Below are 26,309 nucleotides of genomic sequence, written 5' to 3'. Positions count from 1 at the left end.
TGAAAATGACACAACGCTTACAATGCACTGTATTTATTCACTTTCATCGCCCTAAAAAAATAAATAAAAGAACCCGTCCTGACTGTAGGCGGTGACTGTCGTGCTGGGAGCGCGATGCAAACCGCCGTTACCATGGTTACCGTAGTTTTTTTTTAAATATTCAAACACATTATTCATAAAACTGTGATTTACTTCAGTCTTTCGACTTCAATGTAGTCGAATGACAAAAGATGAAATAATAAAAGATATTGTTTCGGGAAAAAATAATAATAATAATAAAAAAAAAAAGGTACGAATGCAATTTTAGTCGCAAAGCGTGAACCGGAAACAAAACTTTGAACCCGGCGCTTCGACCAATGAACGTCCTGCAGGCTGCCGGCGTTTAGAGGAGCTTCCACAGGTTCGTCCACACTTGTTATTAAAGTTTAGTTTTTGCAAGTCCGTTTGTCATTCATCCCTTTTTACACAAATCTGTACTTCAGGCCATTCTTAAGCACTCCGACCTCTTTGACTTTGACTCTTTCGGAAGCTTCCCAGTTTACTTCGCTTTCTGACAGCCGGAGAAGTGATGCGGCTCCTCTGTTAGCCTGTTAGCTGAGCCCCGACGGACATCCCGGAACTTCTACTTATTTTTGTTTTTGCAGTCTTGACTCGTGTCCTGCTCTTTTGTGCCTTTGCTTAATAATAATACCCTCCTCCTCCTCCTCCTCCTCCTCCTCATCATCCTCCTCTCCTGCCTGCGTGCCGTGCAATTAAACGTCCGTCGCCCCGGGATGGGCTGTTAGCCTGCGTGTTCAGTTTTGATTGCATAATTGTGGCCAGCAGCGCCGTGTGTCAGCCACCATCTCGCTGCTCTCGCACTTGAACTAAAAGTGCCACAACAAGCCGCATCCCACAAGGGATGTGCGAGTCCGTGCCGCTCTGCGGTGGATACACGGTACAGTGGCCGCCTGCTCCTCCCCGGATCCGCAACGAGCAGCTCTGTCTCTCTGTCTGTCTCTGTCTCTGTCTTTCTGTCTCTGTCTCTCGGCTCCCAGAGGCTGTGCGGATTCATTCAAACTGCGTTTTGTGTCTCTTCTTCACAGATTGTTTGCCGCTGTGATGGGACGCTAATTGAAGGTGAGGCATGTTTTGCTGTTGTGTTTTAAAGCAAAGTGAGACTTTTAAGGCTGAACTGAATTGAAACTGCTCGTGTGTGTGTGTGTGTGTGTGTTTTTTTTGGCAGAGATGAATGCGAGGAAAAGAGGAGGGAAGCCGAATAGAGGAGGGGGGAGATTTAACAAGCCGAGAGGAGGCGGAGGTCGAGGCGGAGGCGGAGGTCGAGGAGGAGGAGGAGGTGGAAGTCGGAAAGGAGGAGCTGGTCTCTGGGATGACGGTGATGATTTCAGCGTGGATTTTGCACCCCTCCCTCGTTCCAGCAGGTGAAAGAAATATTATCCATCTCTCGTTCTCATTTTCTGCTGGTTTCCTTTTTTTTTTGTCCTTCACCTTCATCTCATCTGTTCTCTCACTTTGTCTGCAGACCTGGTAGAGGACGAGGTGGTGGTGGTGGTGGAGGAGGAGGTGGCCATGCCGGTGGTAGGGATAGTGGTCGGGGAAGGGGGGGAGGTAGGGATCGAGACAGGGATCGAGACCGGGATCGAGACAGAGACAGTGGAAGGAACGGGAAAAGCAGCGGTAAGGCTCTCCCACGATCCCTGGCGAGTACCAGGATGTGCCCCAAACCAGGGGACGGCATCAGGCCGGAAGCGAGCAACATGCCCTTGCAGAGGATCTTCATGACTAATGAAAACCAAGAACAGCTGAAGGAGCTGCTGCGGGATCTCCAGACGCAGGACTTTGATGAGCCCTACGAGTAAGAACTAATAAACATTGAACAGGCTACATCCCTTAATTCATTGTTGCACAAAACTAATTGGAAACCTCGGAAATAAACTTATGCCACTCGCTCTGCTTCAGTGTATCTGGTTCAGATTATTCTGGGGGGGAGGAGGAGGAGTTTGATGAATTGGATCAACGTGACGAAGGCCAGTTTTGGGCCACTAACGATGAGCCTGTAGAGAGAGCAGAGAGCCCAGCGTATGACCCAGAGTCTGACGATGAGCGGCCCACCCCAGAACCTGTTATCTCCTTATTCGCTATAGGAAAACTCTGCAGGTGATGTTCCGTCTTCGATTTTATTTCTGATATCTGAACAGAATTACGTTTTATTCGGGTAACCTGAAAAATAGGTTTGGTGCATATTTACTTTGTATTCTTATCTCTTTGTCTTCTCATCTTTCCTCTGTCCAGGTATGGTTTTGACCGGGAGCGCAGCAAACAGGCGCTGGAGTCTGGGGGAGGCGAGTTAGGGGCAACTTTAGAGCAACTCCTCCACCAGGTGTTCAGTGAGCGCTACGGCCAGAAAGCTGTTTCCCCCGAAGGCCTCGGTGGGGTGCCGATGGATGAGTGCTTGAGCCAGAGGCAGGAGGAAGCTCTGGCCCTCACTGCCATTTACGGCGAGCGCTTCAATGAGCGCATCGCCAATGCAGTCTGGACAGTCACCCTGGACCTGTCGTTCCTCTCAGACAAAGCTGCCAAAAATGGGAGAGAGGCTGGAAGTCGAAAGGGAGGGGGAGCTGTAAACATGCGTGACGTCTGCAAATTCTATATGAAAGGTCAGGGCTGCCGGTTTGGAGACAAATGTAAGTTCAAACACGAATTCCCCACTAAAGGGAGGTCTGTGGCTGGTTCCTCAGACCTGGACGGCCCGAGCCAGCCCGGCTTCAGCAGCTACTCTCCTCCTGAGTATGAACTAGAGGTGCGTTTCCCCAAAGGAAACCGCTACCCATTTCAGGCACCGGTCGTCGCCTTCAGCACCAATGACGAGTCCGTCGGAGCCACGGGGAGGCTCAGTGTCACCGAGAGACTATTTGGAGAAGCGCTGGCTGCGGCTAAGAGCAGCGAACCTGTTGTTTACACTCTGACAACCTTATGTGAGGATGAGAGCACCATGAAGGAACTGTTGGCCGTCAGTCATCACAAATACAGCACACCGCCACCTGTTGTGACGCTTCCTCCGCCCTCTCTTGCCGTAGCGAAGAGTAAGAGTGTGAGGAGCACTGCCTCTGAGGAGAGCACTAGTAATCACACAAACAGCAGGAGGACCAGGAGCAACCAGAGACCCATGGACTGTAAGTCAACTAGATACTTCCAGTTGTACCTTGTATTGTCTCTTGAGTGGAGCTCAGAATCGTTTGTGTTGGAATCTGTTCGTTTTTCAATTAAGTGAAAGAGGCAGCAGACGCAGAGGAGCTGGATGAGAGGGACGAGGACGAGGAAGACCAGGCTGTCCCAGTCGAGAACGAGAGTTACGTCAATCTGAGGAAGAAGATGGTCCATAAGCACAATCAGAAGATCGGCAACCTGCTGCAAGAAAACGGCAAGCTGTGCCGAGAGTTCCAGAGGAAACAGGTGGAAATGACGGGAAAAAAAAAAAAATGCGGCATCTTGTCTTTGTGTTATCTTCGTCTACGTGCTCTTCAGCACAATGCACGTGTTTGAACACATTTCCAATCTTCTGTCGATCCAGTCGTCCAGACGCTTCAGGTCCATGCTGGAGCAGAGGAAGAACCTCCCGGCTTGGCAAGATAAAGTGAAGATCCTCGACATGTTGGACCAGTGTCAGGTGCTGGTGGTCAGTGGGATGACTGGGTAAGTCGCACAGATACAACATTGGCAGGTATTTGATAAAAAAAAAAAATGGTTTGATTTATGGAAAGATGAAAGGAGCCCAGAAATGGACACTAACAAAGCATGATGTTTTGTAGGATGGAAAACTGTGATAATGATCAAAGTGGCTTCATACTGCACACTAGCACCTGACTGATGCTACTTTATGGTTGTCAGTACTTTCCCGCTAATTGAAAATAAAGTGATTAAATGTTCTTTTTATACCCCAGTGATATGAAGATTCTGAAAACATGACTTTATTTAAGTAAAGTTGACACTTTAACGTTACGCTCTGTTGTGTTGTGTTGCTGCCGTTTGGCTTTCTCATCGATAAAAAGCCAAATATGTTAAAAGACATGTTTAAAAAGAACTACAAATATCATAGAGGTCTGTAATTAGTAGGTAAGTGAGTAAATATTCATTAGATATAAAAAAAAAAAAAAAAATACAAATAAGAATGGATTTTTAAAAATCCACAAAACACTGCTGTGTTTTTTTTTTCTCTACTTATTCCTGCTTGTGATTCTGTTTAACGTGCATCCCCTGTAACTTCCCCGCAGGTGTGGTAAGACCACTCAGATTCCTCAGTTCATTCTGGATGCCTCTCTGAGTGGCCCCGCGGATCAGGTTGCCAACATCATCTGTACCCAGCCGCGCCGCATCTCCGCCATCTCTGTGGCTCAGAGAGTGGCGGAGGAGCGTGCCGAGTGTTTGGGCAACTCGGTGGGCTACCAGATCCGCCTGGAGACTGTCAGGGTGAGGATACAGTCAACACACGCACACACACACACACACACACACACACACACACACGCACACACACACACACACACGTGCAGTGTACAGTAATCCTTTCATTCACTGGGTCTAATGGCTTCTGTTTGTCAGACGTCCGCCACCAGGCTGCTGTACTGCACCACGGGCGTGTTGCTGCGGCGGCTGGAGGGCGAGGCAGAACTCCGAGATGTCACGCACGTCATCGTGGATGAGGTGCACGAGCGGACAGAGGAGAGGTGAGCGTGTGCGACCGTGCTCTTCGCCGCACGTTGAAAGCTGCCACTTCATAGCTTTTGTGATTTAGTCACACGTTGGCTTTTGACAAACTTCTCCTTTGTTGCTGATTTGTTGGTCACCGTCTTTCTGTTTGGTTGCTTTCAGTGACTTCCTGCTGTTGGTGCTCAAGGACTTAATCATACAAAGGCCAGACCTGAAGATTATTCTGATGAGTGCCACCCTTAATGCCAACCTCTTCTCCGAGTATTTCTACAACTGTCCTGCCGTGCACATACCAGGTAAGCAATCTGTTGTGCACACAATCTGTCAATGATATTGTACCTACACCTCCTACAGTAACTCCATATATTTTTCTCTTGTTCCAGGGCGTACCTTCCCCGTTGACCAGTTTTTTCTTGAAGATGCTATTAGTAAATCCAAGTAAGTTCATCCTCTCGGGACTATTTACATTTTTTTTTTTTTTTATACATGCATCTCCATCCACTTTTCTGTCATCATTATTTCTGCAGGTATGTCATTGAGGATGGCAGCCCTTACATGCGCTCAGGGAAACAAAGTTCATTTTCTACAAGTGGGCGAGGAGGGAAAGCAGACCTGCGGGACGCGGTGGATGACTTGAGTGAAGACGTCTGGAACTTCATGTCTTTATCCAAGAAGGACTTTGTCAAAGACTCGATCCCGGACCAGCAGCTCAGCCTGCAGGACCTCACGGTCAGATACAAAGGTGAGTTCAGAAGTAGTATAAACTGAGCTGATGTGATGTCGTGCGTCTGAAACTGGACCTCCCGAGCTTCAGTCATTATTAACGGCCGCTGCCTATCGGTTACATAAATATGCAATTCTGTTTTGCTGGTGCAGACACTAAGAAGTCCGTGCTTAAAACCATGTCTGCAATGGACCTGGACAAGATCAACATGGACCTGGTGGAGAACCTGCTGGAGTGGATAGTCGACGGAAAACACAACTACCCACTCGGTAAGAGCCACCGCGGAAACTCAGTCCAGTCGAGTTGAATCCAGGCTGTTTGTTTGCTGTGTTGATGTACCGTTGTGGTTCTGTGTGTAGGTGCAGTGCTGGTGTTTTTGCCGGGCCTCGCTGAGATCAAGATGCTTTACGAACAGCTCCAGTCTAACAGGATGTTCAACAATAGGGGCGCATCCAGGTCTGTGTGTGTGTCACAAGTTGTTATTATTGTTGGTATTGAACTAAATGTCATGTCTCGTGTTTTTGTTTTTGTTTGCTTCATTTTTGGAGGAACATTCTCATGTCCTTAAAAAAAAACCTGATTAATGTAAACACGGGATCCTTCTGTAGCTGAATTCTCAGTTTCATTCAAAGATTTTGGGTGCGAAATCACGTACAAAATGAATTTTCATATCAGAACAAAGATATTTAGATGTCGGTGATCTGTGTGGTGAAGCAGGGCAACTGCCCACCATTTATTTGTCAAACGCCAACTGTAAGTGTACGTCGCCCACATCAGGTGTGTGGTGTACCCACTCCACTCGACGTTATCCAATGAGGACCAGCAAGCTGTTTTCAGCCGGCCTCCGGAGGGCGTCACGAAGATCATCATCTCCACCAACATCGCCGAGACCTCGGTAACCATCGACGACGTAGTTTATGTCATTGACTCCGGCAAGATGAAGGAGAAAAGGTAATCGATATTAAATGCGTGTATGTATACATAAAAATATATAGATATAGATAGATAGATAGAGAGAGAGCTATTTGTGTAAATTTCTAGTCTTCTTTTTGAAATAAAAGATCAACAAAATTAAACAGTACAAAGAATATACAGTATATATGATATATATATATATATATATATATATCTAACAACAGCAAAACGATCCCCTCCGAGTGACCGCCAGTTAACGATACAAATTGATATCTACAAGTCACACCAGGGTTTTGCGGTGCCTCATATTTCCTCGAATTTTTAATTCAACGTTGGTGCCAATATCTGGTTTTCTCCCGTTTTAAGCGGGACATGAGGCGTGTATTGAGCAGGATGGCTCGCTGAGCCACGAGGGGAATCAAACTATGTTGCCCAGTGACCCCAAACAAAGCCGCCAGAGGGTTTGACTCCCAACTTCACATTTAATATCTGAGACCGGGTATGAAAGACCTCTGTTGTTGTATTTGTTGAAGCCGGGTCATAGCCAGTACACGTGAATAAAGCTTCAGCGCTATTCCGTCTGTTACTGCCGGGACTAACCTGGGGATGCATGTTAGTTTTTCCTCGGAGATGCGTGTCCTTCCCGTGTACCACTTTGAACTGAACTGAGCACACAGACAGGTTGAATTCACAAGCTCAAGTATCTTCTGATAGAGACCGGCTCAAGTCTTCCTCTCGCCATGATTTGAGCCTCTCCATGGCGACACGCTTTGGGCCCACCACCGCGCCACAGAGGGCTGAGAGAAGCCTTTCGTGAGATGGACGTAAAGGGAGAAACGCGTGAAAGAACTGGGTCACTGCGAGAGGACAGAGCGCCTGGCTGGTAGAGACCTGAGGAAATCCGACTCGGTTAGACTGAATTATATTTGCTTAAATGATGCCACGGTGTTATTTATAACCAGATCTCCGGAACGTACAACACCTTTTCTGCGCCATCCCGGAAAACTTGGATTCTTACATCGATTATTCCGAAAGATGTTTCGATGCAATGAGGTCACGATGTTCATTTTCTGAAAACATTTGGTGGGAATCAAGACAACGGAAAACAAAACGGCTTTCTGCTATCTTTAGATCTACTGAAGTCGTACTTTTTTGGATGTCGGCATCCACATTTTGCAAGTCTGTTTTGTTTGTATTTTTTTTTTTTGTAGGTATGACGCATCCAAGAGCATGGAGAGCCTGGAGGATTCGTGGGTTTCTCGGGCCAACGCGCTGCAGAGGAAGGGTCGAGCGGGTCGTGTGGCCTCGGGCGTCTGCTTCCACCTCTTCACCAGCCACTGCTTCCAACACCAGCTGGCTGAGCAACAGCTGCCCGAGATCCAGAGAGTGCCTCTGGAGCAGCTCTGCCTCCGGTACGTCCATCTGTTTGCCCTCCGCACGCTGCCGGGTAGCTCCGTTGTCGCTCTAAATTCAAATGATACGGGTTGATGTATGACATCGCTGTTGGGGTTCGTGTTTGAGAGCGGAGTTTACCGCCGGTCAAAATGTCAACAGAGGGGAGGGGGCGGGAAGGGGGTTCTCTCCCTCGCGGGGCAGCACCACGCTGGGATTTCGGAGGGGGGGGGATGCGAGACGTGCGCCTGTTTTATATTTCCCGTCTCTCGGGACAGAATCAAGATCCTGGACGTGTTCTCGGAGCGGACGCTGGAGTCGGTCTTCTCTCGGCTCATCGAGCCCCCGGCCGCGGGGAGCCTGGACGCAGCCAAGCAGCGCCTGCAGGACCTGGGAGCTCTGACCGCCGACGAGAAGCTGACCCCGCTGGGCTACCACCTGGCCTGCCTGCCCGTCGACGTGCGCATCGGAAAGCTCATGCTGTTCGGCGCCATCTTCCGCTGCCTCGACCCGGCGCTCACCATCGCCGCCAGCCTGGCCTTCAAATCCCCGTTTGTAAGAAACCGCTGATCGGCGTTGAGACGCCGCACAGTGTGTCACCTACTGCATCCGCACCGCAATTCATGCAACAGCCGTGTGGAGATCCATTAACCAGCTAATTCAGCTTTGTGTTTCTCTTGTAACCGAGAAGAACCCACGTATTCCTCTTTACTAAACGACGTTGTACTCGTGGCGTGTTTCCAGGTGTCTCCATGGGACAAGCGAGACGAAGCCAATGAGAAGAAACTGGCCTTTGCTGTGGCCAATAGTGACCATCTAGCTTTGCTGCAGGCGTATAAGGTACGGACCGTGCTTATAATTCATTTGTCGTAATGTTGACCTCGCTTTTGAATGTCGTGTTTTTGTGTGTGTGTGTGTGTGTGTGTGTGTGTGTGTGCGCGTGATGGATCAGGGATGGTGCTGCGCTGCAAAGAATGGAAACCAGGCCGGCTTCCTTTACTGCAGAGAGAACTTCCTGTCTTGGCGTGGTTTACAGGTCAGCCGGCGCTGTCTAAAGAAGCCCGTTTGTCCAATTGTTTGAGCACGAGTCGAATCTAATTCGGCATCATTCAGACGGTCTTTTGGTGAGAATTATTTGTACCCAAGCCGTGCGCCTTCTTCAACGTGCAGGAGATCGCCAGTCTGAAGAGACAGTTTGCCGAGCTGCTGTCCGACATCGGCTTCATCAGGGAGGGACTGCGGGCCAGGACTATCGAGCGCATGTGCTCCAAGGGCACCGATGGAGTTCTGGAGGCCACTGGGCCCGAGGTGACCGACGCGAAAACACAAACGACGTGCTCACTGATGAGCAATGATCGAACTTTAATCGGAAGGAAATGAAATCGTCTCCTAAAATGTTACATCTTCCTTCCCAGGCAAACCTGAACTCCGATAACATCCGGCTGATGTCCGCCATGCTGTGCGCCGCCCTCTATCCCAACGTGGTCCAGGTGCATATTCATGGTCGTCAGAATAAACAAAAAACAAGAGAAGTGTAAACCGTCTCGTGCTTGAAGGTCCTGTGTTTGCCCCGGCGCTGCAGGTCCGAGCGCCTCAGGGGAATTACAAGCAGACCAGCAAAGGAGCGATGAAGATGCAACCCAAAGCCAACGAGCTCCGCTTCGTGACCAAGGGCGACGGCTGTGTCCACGTGCACCCGTCGTCTGTCAACTACACGGTGAGAGGACAACGGGACGACGCGCCCCGACTTCAGCGGCGAGAGCGAGAAACATAACCCCCGTGTCCGCTTTTCGCGCTTCAGGTCCGCCACTACAACAGCCCGTACCTGGTTTACCACGAGAAGGTGAAGACGAGCCGGGTGTTCATCAGGGACTGCAGCATGGTGTCGGTCTACACGCTGGTGCTGTTCGGAGGCGGTCAGATCAACGTGGAGCTGCACAAAGGAGAGTTCGTCATCTCCCTGGATGATGGGTGGATCCGGTTTGCCGCTTCTTCACATCAGGTCAGAGTGATAACGGAGTTTATGTTTTTGCAATTGCATGAACAAGTTTCCGATTTTTTTTTTTTCCCTTTACAAAATATCAGTGCAATGATAAACACGAGGGCTCGGACCTCGGTGAGGGACGATGCTGTAATACATTTACAAGCTGCTTGTGAAGTTGTTTTTAATAAGCTGTGAAAGTCTAACAGGCTTTTAAAAGGTCTCCAAACAAAGCAGGCACACGGCCACATATAAAAACCACAAGTAATAAATCATAAATCCGCCTGGATTCACGTGAATAGAGCCGGAGAAACAGGAGGTAGGATTTACGTCAATTCAAATACGATGAGGGAGTCGATTTGATTATTTGATCGATTTCGGTCTTTAAGTTTTAAAAGCAAGACAAAATAACCGTACGTATACGCGTATACATACACGGGATGAATTTAACATTCACACACCGCAAACATTTATCTTGTCTGTCGTCACCTTTTAGAACAGCAGACATGAAGTGCGATAACGTTATTAATACTGTTGTGTGTGTGTGTGCGTGTGCGTGTGCGTGTGCGTGCGTGTGTGTGTGTGTGCGTGCGTGCGACCCAGGTGGCTGAGCTTGTGAAGGAGCTGCGCTGGGAGCTCGACCAGCTGCTGGAGGACAAAATCAGGAACCCAAGCATGGACCTGTGCAGCTGCCCGCGTGGCTCCCGCATCATCCACATGATCGTCCACCTCATCACCACGCAGTAGCCCCCCCCCCCCCCCCCCCCCCCTCTTCTTGTCATCCTTAAGGGCTTTAAATGCACTTAAACATCATCGCAGGAAAATCACCACACCACCCTGCTGCCACCTGCTACCTTACCACCAGTATCTATTTACACGGAGCTGTTCTGCTGCTGCTGCTGCTGCGCGAGAGGCTTTTCAAAGCAAATTTTTGCCTTAAAAAAACAACAACGGCTTTATGCAGGTGATCAATAAACCTCCGGCACCGTCGTAGCTGGAGCGAATCGCATGTTTGTTCTTTCTGAAGTCTTATTTTGATATTTCCAGAATGCAGCCACAGAAAAGGTTTCGTTTGACGCCACCCTACTGCTGTATGTGCAGGACGCCGGTTGTTGAATTCGATGTCGCGTGGTTTGTACAGAGTGCTTTTTTTTGGGGGGGGGGGGGGGGGAGGGTGGTAGTTGTGTGTTTTGCTCACAACTGAGAGGTTTCTTGGGTCCATATTGGATTTCTTACATTAAAGTGACCGTGCACTTATAATGGTCATGAATATTTCTTTGCAATGCATGATTGAGAGATCCAAGAGCTTCTGCATGGTGTTCAGGTCGTCTAATATTTACTGAATGTATTTAAACGTAACAGTGATGTCGGAGCTACACTTTCACAATGTGAATGCAAGGGCTTTTTTAAAATCTGGAGGATTTAGTAGGAGTTGCCAAAGAATTTGAAAGCTGTTGTCATAACAAGCGATGAATTCCACTGCACTACTAAATAAAAAAAAAAAAAATATGGTGACGATGGGCGTCTGCTGGCTTTGATTTGTTCTTACTTGGCGAAGCTGTGTTTAATGCCCGGCTGGGTTTTTTTTAGAAGGTTTGTGGGAGGGGACAACCCCTCCATTCACCAGAGCGAGTCTGCGCCATCTCTATGACAACAGGACAAACAAATGGGGTATCAGTGTCTGAGCTGAAACCACTCGGTTGCCACTTACAACGGTGCCAAGTCAAGAACTGGTAAGTATTTATAAATTTGTGATCATTTCAGGCCGTTTTCGGAAATCACGTCATAAGTCCTAGCCAGTTATTAAATCATACGTTCAACTCTCATCAACTGTTTATTTGATCATTCTCATCGGTGAATGTCTCCGGTTTTACAGACGGGTAAATAACCCTACAGGAGGTGACCTTGACGACATTCACGATGGTAAAGTATTGCAGATTATCAAATCGATTCAATAGTCAAATTAGGGGGACCAAACATAAAATGAGTAAACCACTTTTTATTTTTTTAGCCCACCAAATCGAGTAACTCAATGTCCCACAGTTCTCAACCCTCCAAGAAAACCGGTAGTCCAAAAAAGTGTGCCAAATCCCCCAAGACAGAGGTGGACATCCTCAGCCCGGCAGCCATGGAGAACCTCTACTACATTTCCCACAATGCAGCACACTGTCTGGAGTTCAGAGGCTTCGGGTGGCGGAATTCCAAAAAGAAGAAGAAGAAGAAGAAGAGGGGGAAAAAACGCAATAAGAAAAAGTAGACGAGTTCTTTCCTCGTTTAGGATGAGATTTTAATGCCTTCCTGTGGCGCCATCTGGTGGACGCGTTTGGAACGACAGCCCAAGTAAACCACGTTTGACAGCGAGAACCAGTGCAAGAGTTTAAAACAAAACTTTGCCAATAACATTTTTTTTTTACTAAATTCATGAGGCAAGACACTTCGAAGTTCATTATCTGCAACTTTATTGTAAGCCGAGTGACTCAGAATTGTGTTTGTACGAATGTATGCATGATAAAGTTTGGCAGTTGTAATTGACAAGCTCGAGAAGGAACGTCTTTATATTTTCTTTGCGTTAATATCCACTTTAGAGAACATTGTACACGTATACTGTGGAGATAATGAATGGCACGTCAGTTACAACACATCGTAGAGAAGGCCAGCCGTCGGTGTCACCAAACTGGTTTCAAGTGATCCCGCAAGTTATGTAATTTTCTTCAAATCCAGCTTTTGCACATTTTATAATTATAAAAAAAATAGGCTGAAATGAGAACATGCCTATAAAACCAAGGGAAGAAACAGATACTGCTCCAGGCACTGTTTATATTCTCAAATATATTTTACATAATCAATCCTTTAATCAAAACGCACACACACATGATACCATAAACCCTGTAAAATAAATAGTCTCTGAGGTCCGTGCTCGTTCACCGGTCACTCTGGGGGCTTCTTCTTGGCCTCCACGTCTTTCTTGAAAGCTTCAATTTTCTTGGCCACGTTGGGAACCTAGAAAAAAAAGAACATAACAAGTCTACTGAACGTTTGCAGTTTATTTAGGTCACACCTAAAGGTTACACCTACAACTAACTCGGCCCAACGCCCAGACGTAAATCCTTTCACACGTTACGTTTTTTGTTGTTGTTGTTGTTGTTGTCAACTTTGAATGAAAATGTATTGCAGTCTTAATATTTCAGCAGTCAGATATTCAACATATTCAACAACAGCACCGCAAACTAAAAGATTTGGTGCCTCTTCAAAACAGTTTCACACAGGAGTCATCTAGAGAGACTCGGTGTGTCTATTAAAAGTAGGGATGGGCATTTCATCTATACGTCATATTGTGAAACTAGATATTGGCTTAAATTGTGGATATTGTAATATCGTTATATTAGGTTAGGTAGTTACTTTATTAATCCCAGAGGGGAATTTTTTTTTTTGCCACACAAGCATACAGAAGCAATAAGATAATAATAGAAAAGCAATAAAATAGCAGTAAAAAATATAAAATGCACAATATATACAGTACAGTATATATCTATATCTATATCTATATATATATCTAGATATAGATATATATTATATGGCATTACTGTCATCGTTTCCTGGTTTTAAAGGCTGCGTTTCAGTTAAGTGATGATATGGACAGCAGGGTCGTAGGATGGGGTCACTGACACACACACACACACACACACAAAAGAAGTATATAAAAACAAATCTAAAACTTACTTCATAGTTTTGAGCGAGGTACATCCCCACAACGTTCCCCAAGGTGAAGCCAGCCTGGAAGACGAAAACAAGCATGTCGTGAAAAGGCCGAAATATGTGACCTGACGCCGGGGGCGAGCTTCGCCCGGGCGTCCGTAACAAAACGTCGATGTTGGAAGCAGGACGATGTCAGTTTAACTCACCAGGAACTGCAGCATGTTGGAAACACGGAGTTACTTAAACCGACTTTGGTTGCTCGAGAAGCAGGTCAAAGCTAAAGAGGAGCAAAACAAAAACCAACCTCCCAAACTACTCGGCGGACGAACGCTTAAGCCCGTCATCAACACGATGTGTACGCATGCGCGAGAAAACGAAGTGTCGCGGTATTTTCGCGGAAGCTGCGTTGTAGTTCTTTCCTCCCCCTTCATCCCCGATCAGTTGTTTCTGGAGAACTACAACTCCCAGACACACACTTACATATCTCGGCCATCCGGTGGGTGTGTGTTGTTGTTGCTGCTGCTGCTGCAATGGTGGTGTCGGAGGGACATTGAATGACTTTGGCTCCATCCGCGAATAAAACGGGTTTATCAAGTTTTAATTCAGGAGCATGGACGCTCTTATTCCCGTGATAAACAAGCTCCAAGATGTGTTCAACACCGTCGGCGCGGATATCATACAGCTGCCGCAAATTGCAGTAGTGGGCACTCAGGTACAAAAAAAAAAAAAAAAAAAAAAAAGCCTCGTGATTGTGTGCAATCTGTGATATATTCCTTTTAACGCTGTACACGCGCGTATTCAGAAGCGAAATCCAACGTAGACACCCGGCGAGCGACGCGACCTACAAAGCGTGACTATTTCACGCGTTGAAACGCGGTGAAGGTTGCACGGAGGCCGTGTGGTAGTCGGTGCTTACAATCCCACCTGTCATGTTTGACTGCTGCGAATCTCATTTGTCTGCACCTGCAGTGGGCAGTGGACTCTTATTTTTGATCCGTCGCCGTCTGTTAGTGCTATTTAAAGAGCCTTTACAACCACTTACTGGAAACCAGGTCAATTACGCAGGAAAGAGAGGCGCAATTAGCTCAGCTGGCTCCGGTTCTGCTCCAGCGTGGTTCCGGATCAGCTGCTACGTCAAAAAAAAAAAAAAATCTAGAAATCGGTACGTGCTTTGTTCTCTCCGACTCGTGTCTTTTTTAATTTCACTTTGTGTGTGTGTGTGTGTGTGTGTGTCTCCAGAGTAGCGGCAAGAGCTCCGTGCTGGAGAGCCTGGTGGGCCGGGACCTGCTGCCCCGTGGGACCGGCGTTGTGACCAGGCGACCTCTCATCCTCCAGCTGGTCAACGTCGATCCTGGAGACGCGAGGAAAAACGAGGACAGCGGTAAGTACCAGCGTCCCTCTGGTCCCTGCAGGGGGTTCAAAGGTACTCCAGTAAGCGACCCTCCACTGTAGGAAATACAAAAACAAAAAAATATTTATTTATTTACGATCTAAAGACATTGGGGGCTTTTTACACAATTTTAAACAAACAGTGGCCTCATTAGGGCGTAAAGTTGCTGTTTGTAATGTGAAATGAGCCCAGATTAAAATGTACACAAAAGAAAATTGTGCCTTATGTGTTCAGAAAATGCAGGACGTAATTACAACTGTCTTCGCTAATATTGAGCTCTTGATAGCTTTCTTTTATGTACAATACAGAGATTGAAAGATGAATTGGGAGCTTCATCGGTGGGGGGGGGGGATGAGGGATTACTTGGGTTTCCGACGTATTTTAACAGTTCCCACGTCGTAGGATTAGGAAACTCGGGCCGGTGGAAATAATTCCGTTTTTGGGTCATTGTGAGATTTCTCGGGTCATTTATTTATTTATTTTGCACCCTTTTATCTTCCACCCGGTGCTTCCTGTTTTGGATTCCACACTTAACACGGCAGCCGTGCTTTTCGTATTGACGTCCGCGCTGTCACGCACACGCGCCTGTTTAGAGAAACACGCCCGCCCGTATGAAGATGGTCTTATCCTCAGTCTGCGAACACCTGATATCAAGTTCTGTCTCTGTCTTTCTGACCACTTACAGGTGCCACGGTGTGAAAAAAAAGCACTTTGCTTCACAAAGGTGTGCATTGTCCAGGTGTCTTCCGTGATTAATAACCCGGATTATTTTCCCCGTAGCCCCGCCCCCTCCTCCTCCTCCTCCTCTTCCTCCTCCTCAATGCCACACCTGTGATTCCAGCTGCTTTTCTTCACCACGCCAGTAAACTGTCGTCAGGCATCGATCCTCGCGTTAGCCGCGCTCGCGTAGCCCTCCCGCACAGAGTAGTTCCTTCCAAGTTGTGACGGTCAACGCTTGAACGAAGCCGTAACTGCGAGCCATTTGTGTTTCGTTACAGACGGTGAAGAGTGGGGCAAGTTTCTACACACTAAACATAAGGTACGAATTTGCGTGAAACTGTAACATTTGTTTCATTCCTTCGACCCTCGCGACCCGTCGCGATTGAATTTTTTTTTTTTTTGCTTTTGCAGATCTACACAGATTTTGATGAAATCAGGCAAGAAATTGAAAATGAAACGGCGCGAATATCTGGGAATAATAAGGTGAGATACTTTATGGATGCAGGACGGAGGGGTCGCATACAAGTGAATACTGCGAGACAAAAGAAAGAAAGAATGTTCTGATCCATAAATCTGCTTTTTGAATTTCAGCGAGATATTGGATCACCCGAACATTTTATTTACTTCATTTGTTAGTTTATTTTTACATTAATAAAACATTGCTGTAATTGCGCCAGTTAGCCAAGAGGCTAATTTTTACATCTGCAGTCCTGGGACAGATGTTAATGTTACTGATTAAATTTTGTATTAAAAATACAATACTGAAGTTATGGAAGTCATGTATAAGTATGCAAAATAATAATCATTTTAATGTTAATAATAATAATAATAATAAAACATCATTCATGTCTTCATTGTCATGTACTTTTTACGACACGGAACACGGTCTCATAATACAAAACCATAAAAAGAGAGCTGTTAATAGAAATATGGACCAATTCCAATCAAAGTTGGAGGCCAGTTGCGAACTGAATAGTTCACAGTCATCAGAAAACAGACCCATAAGGATTAGAGATGATTATCATTGTAGGTCACACGCCAAAATATTGTCTGACGGTACTTGAACCAACAGCAGAAACCATTGAACTATACATAAAATAAATTATTTGTGAAATTGCACATTTAAAAGTAGCGCAAACGGGCACAATTTTAACTCCTAACTGTTTTTTGTTTTGTTTTTTTTAAAGACATGTTCTGTAAATCAGTGCGAAGCTGTCGAATACTCACTACATGTTTATTCTTTCCTCGCACCTCTGCAGGGAATCAGCGACGAACCCATTCATCTGAAGATATTTTCTCCTCGTGTTGTCAACCTCACACTGGTGGATCTGCCAGGAATCACTAAGGTAGCTCATGCTGTACCTCCTGCTTCAAGCCCCACAAGACGAGGCTTTGATCATCTGGCACCACCCCCTGGGGAAATTTGTTAGACAACGCTTCCCTCCTTGAAAAATTACAACTCCTCATTAAAGGACACTGAAATGCCTGAAAACCGAGATTTACCGGCTCCGCCTGGTCACCGCTGTTCGTTTCCCAATCTGGTTGATGCTTTTGTGCATTTGATATTTGGAGATGGCTGCGAATTAATCGCTCGCTCTCTTTCTAAACCGTTTGCTGTTAAATCCCAAGTGCACACAGGCTTTGATTCCAGCCTCATTAGTGCGTCCCCACTGGTTGAACATGTGTTCGTTTGAGAGATCCCCTGCTCTGGTGTCCTTAACGAATCAAACAGACAAGTACCGTGTGTCTTCTCCTTTAAGTGATATTGTTCCCATCAGGTGCCCGTGGGTGATCAGCCTAAGGACATTGAGGTTCAGATAAAAGATCTAATCCTGAAGCACATCTCCAATCCCAACTGCATTATCCTGGCTGTCACGGCGGCGAACACGGACATGGCCACCTCGGAGGCCCTCAAGGTTGCCCGGGAGGTCGACCCTGACGGTATGAAAAGCTGAAAGGAAGCATTTCTCCAAAACCATGATGATGGTCAGATTCTTCTCAAGCGTAAATCAACCATTTCTGCTGTGCTGACCGTTGTGAATAAATGTGATTGATCAGGTAGGAGGACTCTGGCTGTCGTGACCAAGCTGGACTTGATGGACGCTGGTACTGATGCTATGGATGTACTGATGGGCAGAGTCATCCCGGTCAAACTGGGCCTCATCGGAGTCGTCAACAGGTCTCGCAAACAACATTTCATATACTGTGAAATAATCCACTACTCATAATGGGGTTTATTTGAGATAAGTGACTCTAAAATATTAGAGATGAGAGCGCAACAGTCAATTTTTAATGCTGGTAATAAAGACTAAATATATCAGTATCTATTGTTTGCGATCTTTTGTTACTCTACTCATATTGTGGGATAATCTACAAATCCATTATTATGCTTTTTAGTCCTGTATTCATCAATCAACCATTTTTGTACATACGAAAACAGGCACGCTGTTACGATATATGATAGACTTTATCCTTTTAAATATTCTCATTCGAACTTTCAGGAGCCAGTTGGACATCAACAATAAAAAGTCTGTGGCCGACGCGATCCGGGACGAGCACGGCTTCCTTCAGAAGAAATATCCGTCACTGGCCAACAGGAACGGAACCAAATACCTGGCGAGAACCCTGAACAGGTAAAACGGCGAGAATCACCTCGACAAACTAAAACCAGAAGAAGGAAAAAAAAAAAAAAAAGGCACTTTGAAGCATATCTGTGCTTCTGTTTGTTTTACTTAGACCAGATCAGGCAGTAAACACCAGAGACGGTAGAACTTTAATCAAAAGGGTTATGAGATGGGATTGTTCATGCGACACTGGGAACAATGTGTGCAAAATGTCAAACCACCGAGACCTAATTTTGTTACGATAATTAACTGAAGGACCATTCATCATTTTTAGTAATGTATTTCCCCTTCCTTGTACTTCTGCCGGTATCCATCGACAGTGTGAAGCCAAACTGCGACAAGTATTTTTAAAGTTCACCGATTTCTTTTTCTTTTTACCCCCCCCTCTCTTTTGTTCCTTTAAAGCTACCTCCTGAAAACGAAAACGTAGCGAGACATCTTCCAAGAAAATAAGGCAGAGACATTAAATCTTTGACTTCACTTCAGCGCTCTTCTTTTTGCATTGATGATTCAGGAAATATACCAATTTCTGTCTCATTGCTTTTATATCCAAATATACTGCCACAGGGATGAAAGTCAGTGCACTCTGAAATAAGAAAATAGAATAAAAAAAATAAATAAAAAAAAAGCTTATAAGAACAGCAACTGTTTATTGTGGACATGATATTTTCAGGGATAATTAAATGAATGCTTCTGCGGCCTGTTAGTGTGCTAAGCAGTGAACCTTCTGTCCACCAGGTACATTTTTCCAGGACAGGGACTGTACAAAGATATGACACAGATATATATATATATATATATATATATATATACACATACACATGGGAACGGATTTAACATCTCACCGGGACACATGACGTCATGTCAGCATCAGCGGGTTGAATGTCAGAGGCAGCGCTGACATTAATAACTGCCATCAGAGCATTTTTGCTTTTGTCTGTCATTTTAAAACGCACCGCTCTGCCCTTTCCCGTCATAATGTCAGGCTGCTGATGCATCACATCCGAGACTGTCTCCCCGAGCTGAAGACACGGATCAACGTCCTGGCAGCTCAGTACCAGTCCCTGCTCAGCAGCTACGGCGAACCCGTGGAGGACCAGAGTGCCACGCTGCTGCAGCTCATCACCAAGTTCGCCACGGAGTACTGCAACACCATCGAGGGCACGGCCAAATACATCGAGACGGCAGAGCTGTGAGTAGCAGCGTGTCTCCCTCTGCTCCTCCACATGGTGATGCTGTTGATCCAGCGCAGGGAAAATGAGCAAAAAAAAACAAAAAAAAAAAAACTGCATTGGTTTCATCATTTCATATAATACAACTTGTGAGTTGAGGCACGCACCGCCTCTGTGAAGGAAGAGGCTGACGGGAGCGGAGGCCACGGGGTTCACGTCGCCGCTAATACCCCCCCCCCCCCCCCCCCCCCCCAACTTCTATTTTTCAGGTGCGGCGGTGCCAGAATTTGTTACATATTCCACGAGACCTTTGGCAGAACGTTGGAGTCCGTCGATCCTCTGGGGGGCCTCAGCACCATAGACATCCTCACGGCCATAAGGAACGCGACGGTGAGTGCCGCTGCGCCGTCACCAGTGTCACTGCGGATTCCCCCCCCCCCCCCCCCCCCCCCCCCCCCCCCCACACACACACACACACACACACACACACACACACCCGACGCCTTCAGTCAGGGATCCAAAACCACAAAAAACATGACTTTTTCTGTCGGACGCGGCTCACGCCACTCCTTTGGTGGGTTGCTCCGCTGAGCCCGTGTTGCGCTTTGGGTCCGTGCTAACCCGCAGCGCCCTCCCTCCCTCCCTCCCTCCCTCCCCTTGCACTAGGGCCCCGCGTCCGTCCCTGTTTGTGCCCGAGATTTCCTTCGAGCTGTTGGTGAAGAAGCAGGTGAAACGCCTCGAGGACCCCAGTTTGCGCTGCGTGGAGCTCGTCCACGAGGAAATGCAGCGGATCATTCAGCACTGCAGCAACTACAGCACGCAGGTAGTCGGGACGCGGCGCGCGAGCGTTTTAAAAAAAAAAAAAAAAAAAAAATTTTATCTTCCCCTCGCGCGCTCGCGTCCATATCCATATTCATGCCGTTTTGCCTCGCAGGAGCTGCAGAGGTTCCCCAAGCTGCACGAGGCCATTGTGGAGGTGGTCACCTCCCTCCTGAGGAAGAGACTGCCAATCACCAATGAGATGGTACCGACACGTTCACCTCTCTCTCGCTCTCCTGCGGTCGTCGTTTAGGTTTGCGGCGTCGACGAGCTGAATCGGAACCCTGTATCGATCTCTGTCCTCGTTTCTCGTCACAGGTCCATAACTTGGTTGCAATCGAGCTGGCCTACATCAACACCAAGCATCCGGACTTTGCGGACGCCTGCGGGGTCATGAATAACAACATCGAGGTTTGTACTCGCAGTGATTTCCGTACGTTTTCGTAGCAGAATAAAGAAAAGACGCGCAAAACCGGACCCCGCATGCCTGTAGGCCTGCGTCGATGCGTTCATATCTTCAGGTATGTAAAGTGTTAAATGTCATTTAGTCGGAATGCACGCAAGCGACTAATAGCTGCAATAATTTTGAATGTTTAAAAAGCAGCTGAATACATTCAACTACAAGTTTTGCACCGATGGATTTAGAGCCGTTAAATGCTTTATAATTTTGAAAACCAATCACTCGAATGTGAATGGGGGTTCATTTTATTTCTTTGTGGGTAATTTCAAACTGATTTTAAGGTTGTTCTTTTTTTTTTTTTTCTTTTTTTTTTTTTTTACAATTCACATATTTAGGTAGGTAGTCCAGTATTTTGTAGCTCAAATTTGAGTCTTTTTTCAGATTTGAAGACTCGAGCAAAGTGAAACGTGTGAGCGCGGTCAAACTGCTTTTGGTGAAATTCACACACCAAATTCAAACTTCCATTTTTCAGTTATCTTCTTGTTCCTCTGGCATTTTAAGGCAGATTACACACTTGAATCATGGGAGACAGAATGTAACGTGAAAAGACGGATGGACTGATTTGAATTGGAATTTTTAAGCTTCCACTTTGGTGTCTGAATTTGACCAATCCAGTGACACAGTGAATCAGAGTGTTTTGAACGAGAAACTTTTATTTTCGATGTAAATTTGTGTCCGTTTTGATCATTTTATTTTTTTTAATTTAGTCAATACTTTTTCTACCAAGTCAATTTTAATAGGATGTTTGCAAAAGTTGGTTTAACTTTAGTCGTTTCTTTAGAAAAAAGTGGGAAAACTTCTTTCACTGTGGTCTTTCCAGGAAATGTCGTACATATTTTCCTCGGATGCGTTTGTCAAAAACCATTTAAGTGTACAGACATCTGTTTTGTGTTTGCAGGAGCAAAGGAGAAACAGGATGAGAGAGCTGCCCACCGCGGTGCCCAGGGATAAGGTAAAAGAAAAGCTTTCGAATATGATAACAGTTACTTGTGTGGTCTAATATTTTTATTTTGCAGCCTTTCCAAGTATAAAGGAGACTTGTGCGGCGTTAATCACTCGTAGCGCTGCAGGGTGAAGATCTGCGAACCGAATGCTCCGGATAGTTTCCGTCGTTGAATATGATCCCACGTCGCCTCTCTTCCACTCGACTCTCCGCTGCCAGCCGTCTTTCTTCTGTCTCTCCACACTTCTTCTTCTTAGCGCCTTTTCTTTTTTTCTTTTTTCTTTTTTTTCTTCTCCCTGTTTCTCTCCTCATTCCTGCTCTCATATTCCTGCCAGTCTGTTGCCAAAAGCCCGGCTGGCTCAACTGCGGTTGCTGGCGAGCCCCCTGCGTCTGGAGCAGACACGGACAGTGCCAAGGTGGGCACATACGCAGCACGCTGGCACTGTGCCTGGCTGGTGGTGGAGCATGGATGGATGGATGGATGGATGGATGGATGGATGGACGGACGGACGGACGGACGGATGGATGGATGGATGGATGGATGAGCGGCTGGCATGCACGCCGATCTTTGTCTGCCGATGTCGTGCTCTTGTCTCGCTCTCCTTCAGCCTGTGCGGACTTCCACTAACAACCGTTGAGTTTTTCCCGTTTTACCCCAAGCTCACCTCGCCAAAAACTGAAAAACTTTCTTCTCCTTCTCTTTCCTTCCCCGTGCTCCCGCCTCTTTCGATGCGCCGCTTTTGTACTTGGATTCTAGGAATTGCGCAATGGGCGGTAATTCTACACCTGCGCGCCATCCAGCCATCCAATCATCTTTGCTTTTAAGCCGTACTAGCAGCGTGCCTCCAGCGATGGAAACACTGCTCAGTTCATGTTTCCCCCCCAAGATGAAGCCTGCCACCTTTTTTTACGCGCCTGTTTGTCTTGAGTTTGCATATGAATCAGTCAATGATATTATGCTCAATACCCTGACCTTCCTTTCTCCGTGAACCCCATGGTGTGAACCCTGATGACAAACAAAGGGAGCGGTTGTAATAATATCGTGGTGTGTGTGTGTGTGTGTGTGTGTGTGTGTGTGTGTGTGTGTGTGGTGTGCAATGACCGGTTTATCCGTCTTCATGTCTCAGGCCCAAGCAGCGGGGCCCCAGGGTGAGCAGGACGGCATGGGGAACTGGAGGGGGATGCTGAAGAAAGGGGAGGACACTCCGGGCTCCGGACCCGGAAGTCCCCTTAAAGGAGCTGTCAACCTACTAGATGTGGTAACTAAACACTCAGATGCCCCCGTTGAAATGATTGCAGTCTTTTTTTTTTTTTTTCAGCGAACGAATAAGTAAAACTCTTTTCCGTCTAGCCTGTGCCGGTCGCAAGGAAGTTGTCATCACGCGAGCAGCGAGACTGTGAGGTCATCGAGCGCCTCATCAAGTCTTACTTCCTCATCGTCCGCAAGAACATCCAGGACAGGTAGGCCGATCACTCCTCTGTAACCCTCTGAGCAGTTGCTGGGTGTTTTTTTTGTTTTGTTGGCGGTTTAAGGGGTTCAGAGGTTTAAAGTCTGATGAGGATCTATATATCTTTTTCATTTTCAACAAATCCATAACAATCAATTGATTCTACTAACACTGACATTGTAGCTGAAGCCTAATGTGCAGTATCTACTTTATACCATCTGTGCTGCAGAGCACCACTTCCGTCCAAAAACCTTTTACAGAGCACGGCAATGAGCCACTCTGTTAGTTGTGTGGTCGGGTCACGTGTTCCTTCATTAGTGAACGCCAGCCGCTGTAGTTTATTTTGACTAAATCCCACTTCGACTGGTTTGGTGCCGTAAATACTCAGAAGTAAAATCATTTCATATTAATCCGCATGTGAAGATGGTCGTTACAAATGCGCTTTTTATTCTTGTTTGAGTGACATATGCTGCCCAGCTGTTTTAAAATATTACTGGGTGGTTACAAAAAAAGGTAAACTTCATATTTATGGCCCGTTGTGAAAGATTTATTAGTAGGAACCAGTGGGCTAAGCGCCACAGATAAAGACATTGGAAAGTACTGAGAATGACACATCGGTCATATTTTGGCCTCGGCAACAATGAGAACAGTGTAAAGCATTGCAAGCACGATCCTTTTCTGATGTCTCCGTCTTCTCTTGAAAGTCTTTGCAACACTGGAGTTGTTGGCGCGTGCGGCCCCTCACAGCTCAGCAGGGTTAAATATCACATATTTAGCTCCTACTTAAACAGCTCGATACTTCGACAGGCACGACCACCTGGTGGGTCAAACTCGAGCCTCCTCCATCTGGGAAACAGCGCAGTCACCCGGCCATCTTGCCGCCTTGTTCTCAACCATCTGTTCGGTCTGTTTCCTCTCTCTCTCTCTCTCTCTCTGCCGCAGTGTGCCAAAGGCAGTGATGCACTTCCTGGTCAACCATGTGAAGGACAGCCTCCAGAGCGAGCTTGTTGGCCAGCTGTACAAATCTGGCCTCCTCAACGATCTGCTGACCGAGTCGGAGGATATGGCCCAGCGGCGCAAGGAGGCCGCTGACATGCTACAGGTAGCAGGATCCCTCCTTGGAGTTCTGTGGTCTTCCCCGGTGTACTGAATTTTCTTTACGGGTCATTTAATTTTTTTTTTTAATTTTTTTATTATTTATTTATCTCATCCGCAGGCGCTGCAGAAAGCCAGTCAGGTGATCGCTGAGATCAGGGAAACACACCTGTGGTGAAAAATGAACCCGGTCTGTGGTCTCCTCATCATGCCCAACGGTCCGACGCTCCGCGCGCTCATCATGTCTGAACTTGAAGTTTTGGATTTGCAACCATGAAACTGTTTTGATCCCTGCTCCAATATACAGTAGGAATCATATTAGCTCACAGGCTACTTGAAAGAAATGTAAGTTAATTGACGTTATTTAAAATGCTTGCTGTTGTCTAGAGTATATGAAAATGCACTGCTTCTAAGGTTCAAGGTAAGATTTCGGAGATTGTAGTTGCCCCCAACGGCTCCGGGAGGAATCCCGAGTGCAGCCAAAGGCGAAGTACATTTTTTGACAGACCGTGGTTAATCAGTGTGGAAATGGACTATTGCGTGAAGTGGAAATGAAAGCTTTGACGCCATTTTGGCAGCACCGCAAAGCATTCATGAAAAATGTTTTGGCTTCAGGTTGTAGGAAAAATGTTATTGAGCCACGCAGTTGCAAACTTTTCTTTTAGGAGTCGCTGTCGTGTGTCAGAAACCACCAAATGGCCATAACCTTAATTTTTGCACTATTGTCACCACACTGTAATGTATAGCAAGTCCATTGTCCTGACACTGTATTGCCATCAGAATCTTTATTTATTAATGTGTTATTTAAATAAGTGGATCATGTCCTCAGCACTATTGCAGCAAATTCATTTTAAGTTTACATATCGCTGCCTACATGTGTAAATGATGGTGCACTGTAGTTCTGTGTTCTCAGAAGAATGAATAAATAAATAGAGGTATTTTACTGGCAACTAATTGGTTTGGATTCAGATGTGGGGAGAGTGGCAAGTTGGTGGAAAGAAAAGCAAAGAACCACTAGTTTCGATAATAATAATAATGGATAATTCAAAATTAAAACACACCAACGGGCCCAAAACAAAAGAGAAGGTCTGTTTATTTTTTTGATGTCTACAACTGGACTGTTGCAGCTTTCCTTTGGCACTGGAGAGTCACAGGCAAAAATAGTATGACGGGTCGGTGTCTGTGCATCAATGAATATTTATATAACATAGCGTACAGTTTATTAATTTGGCCAATGTAGTATGCCTATTTAAAGAATTCCAAGTGAACTAAGATATTAGAAGTTATGATCATGAACAAAAAGAAAATGAATTGCCATACAAATTTTGAAATAATCCGACTTGAAAATCATTCATAGCAAATAAACCACTCTGACAAATTGGTTTATGATTAGATGTTTATTTTTTTGTTTTATTTATTTATGTTTATTTATGATTAAGATTAGAATGACAGACAATTTAAAAGAAATATTGTGGATTTCCCTGCAATAATTTAAGTGGAATGATGCCAGATGAAAGAACATGTTATACCAATAAGCTGAGTTTTAAGAAAATATACAGTTTTAAATGATTATATTCAATATCTCGTTTGCGGCTATAATGATTATTTCATAAAGTGTTTTTTGCATTTTAATGCTTTTGGTTTTCCAAAGTTTATACAAGTTTATACATTAAATGTTAGAGCCTGATTTATTTATTTTAATCAGCAGATATGCGCTTTGATGAAAACATTTTTTATGAACATATTGCAGAAAAAGATGCTGTTGGTAAATTAGAAGTTACTCTTTTTTGATAGTTATTTAAAATTATTAAATTCCCAGTGAAGTTTACAGTTTGAGTGCACTCACGTCAGCATGTAAAATACCCTGCCTCAATGACATACGTTTGACACTTTGTCGAAAGTTTTTGCCACCTATATTTGTTTGATCCCAGGTCCAAAAATCCAGCATCGGTTGGGCTCTACTAAATGTTAACAAGCTGCTGTTCAACTTTGACTTCATAAAATAGTCCAAAATGGATCAATTTAAATTGGGGACAAAGCATAAGAAGGAAAGAAGATTGGAAACATGCAAGTCATTGGGACTTAAATATATATTCTGTGATGTGTATTGACCGGTTTTACATTTCATCAGTTCGTAGGCAGTGTAGTTCCACATCGTGTGCTGTATGAAAACGGAACAGACAGGAGAATCGCCCAAGCGTAATGCTATTAGAGGAGGACAAA

General features: G+C 45.8%; 4 protein-coding genes across 6 annotated transcripts; 3 read left to right on the top strand and 1 right to left on the bottom strand.

The window, feature by feature from the left end:
• Positions 1 to 339: 339 nt before the first annotated feature.
• On the top strand, positions 340 to 11,237 carry dhx57 (DEAH (Asp-Glu-Ala-Asp/His) box polypeptide 57). Of its 2 annotated transcripts, none has more exons than XM_069156869.1 (25): positions 340 to 400; positions 1,086 to 1,119; positions 1,226 to 1,421; positions 1,523 to 1,855; positions 1,960 to 2,157; positions 2,293 to 3,173; positions 3,269 to 3,453; positions 3,572 to 3,693; positions 4,272 to 4,467; positions 4,600 to 4,724; positions 4,870 to 5,003; positions 5,091 to 5,145; positions 5,235 to 5,449; positions 5,584 to 5,700; positions 5,791 to 5,887; positions 6,209 to 6,382; positions 7,558 to 7,758; positions 8,017 to 8,293; positions 8,483 to 8,578; positions 8,691 to 8,774; positions 8,909 to 9,046; positions 9,154 to 9,228; positions 9,321 to 9,455; positions 9,540 to 9,740; positions 10,323 to 11,237. In XM_069156869.1, the coding sequence occupies exons 3-25, from the start codon at positions 1,228 to 1,230 to the stop codon at positions 10,464 to 10,466; spliced, it is 4,377 nt and encodes a 1,458-aa protein (XP_069012970.1). In that variant the 5' UTR covers positions 340 to 400; positions 1,086 to 1,119; positions 1,226 to 1,227; the 3' UTR covers positions 10,467 to 11,237. The 2 variants fall into 2 exon arrangements, with proteins under 2 accessions (XP_069012970.1, XP_069012969.1); XM_069156868.1 differs by lacking the exon at positions 340 to 400 and adding an exon at positions 424 to 937.
• A 140-nt stretch (positions 11,238 to 11,377) lies between these two features.
• LOC138202643 (small lysine-rich protein 1) lies at positions 11,378 to 12,065 on the top strand. Its single transcript, XM_069156863.1, has 3 exons — positions 11,378 to 11,452; positions 11,596 to 11,642; positions 11,731 to 12,065. The coding sequence occupies exons 2-3, from the start codon at positions 11,640 to 11,642 to the stop codon at positions 11,974 to 11,976; spliced, it is 249 nt and encodes an 82-aa protein (XP_069012964.1). The 5' UTR covers positions 11,378 to 11,452; positions 11,596 to 11,639; the 3' UTR covers positions 11,977 to 12,065.
• Positions 12,066 to 12,161: 96 nt separating this feature from the next.
• On the bottom strand, positions 12,162 to 13,767 carry stmp1 (short transmembrane mitochondrial protein 1). Its single transcript, XM_069156864.1, has 3 exons — positions 13,622 to 13,767; positions 13,440 to 13,493; positions 12,162 to 12,719 (listed from the first exon to the last, which is right to left on the bottom strand). The coding sequence occupies exons 1-3, from the start codon at positions 13,634 to 13,636 to the stop codon at positions 12,648 to 12,650; spliced, it is 141 nt and encodes a 46-aa protein (XP_069012965.1). The 5' UTR covers positions 13,637 to 13,767; the 3' UTR covers positions 12,162 to 12,647.
• Positions 13,768 to 13,909: 142 nt separating this feature from the next.
• LOC138202645 (dynamin-1-like protein) lies at positions 13,910 to 25,036 on the top strand. Of its 2 annotated transcripts, XM_069156865.1 has the most exons (19): positions 13,910 to 14,127; positions 14,655 to 14,796; positions 15,804 to 15,844; positions 15,937 to 16,008; positions 16,785 to 16,871; positions 17,304 to 17,466; positions 17,584 to 17,704; positions 18,027 to 18,158; positions 19,135 to 19,341; positions 19,591 to 19,728; positions 19,988 to 20,144; positions 20,256 to 20,345; positions 20,459 to 20,551; positions 21,499 to 21,552; positions 21,879 to 21,959; positions 22,671 to 22,802; positions 22,895 to 23,004; positions 23,934 to 24,093; positions 24,208 to 25,036. In XM_069156865.1, the coding sequence occupies exons 1-19, from the start codon at positions 14,026 to 14,028 to the stop codon at positions 24,262 to 24,264; spliced, it is 2,139 nt and encodes a 712-aa protein (XP_069012966.1). In that variant the 5' UTR covers positions 13,910 to 14,025; the 3' UTR covers positions 24,265 to 25,036. The 2 variants fall into 2 exon arrangements, with proteins under 2 accessions (XP_069012966.1, XP_069012968.1); XM_069156867.1 differs by lacking the exon at positions 21,879 to 21,959 and having other exon boundaries at positions 13,911 to 14,127.
• Positions 25,037 to 26,309: the final 1,273 nt, after the last annotated feature.

Source organism: Embiotoca jacksoni, unplaced genomic scaffold (assembly GCF_022577435.1).
Source record: "Embiotoca jacksoni isolate LCO1_2020_lvr unplaced genomic scaffold, fEmbJac1.0.p SCAF_21, whole genome shotgun sequence".
Taxonomy (NCBI): Eukaryota; Metazoa; Chordata; class Actinopteri; family Embiotocidae; genus Embiotoca; species Embiotoca jacksoni.
This window is presented reverse-complemented; position numbering and strand designations above follow the sequence as displayed.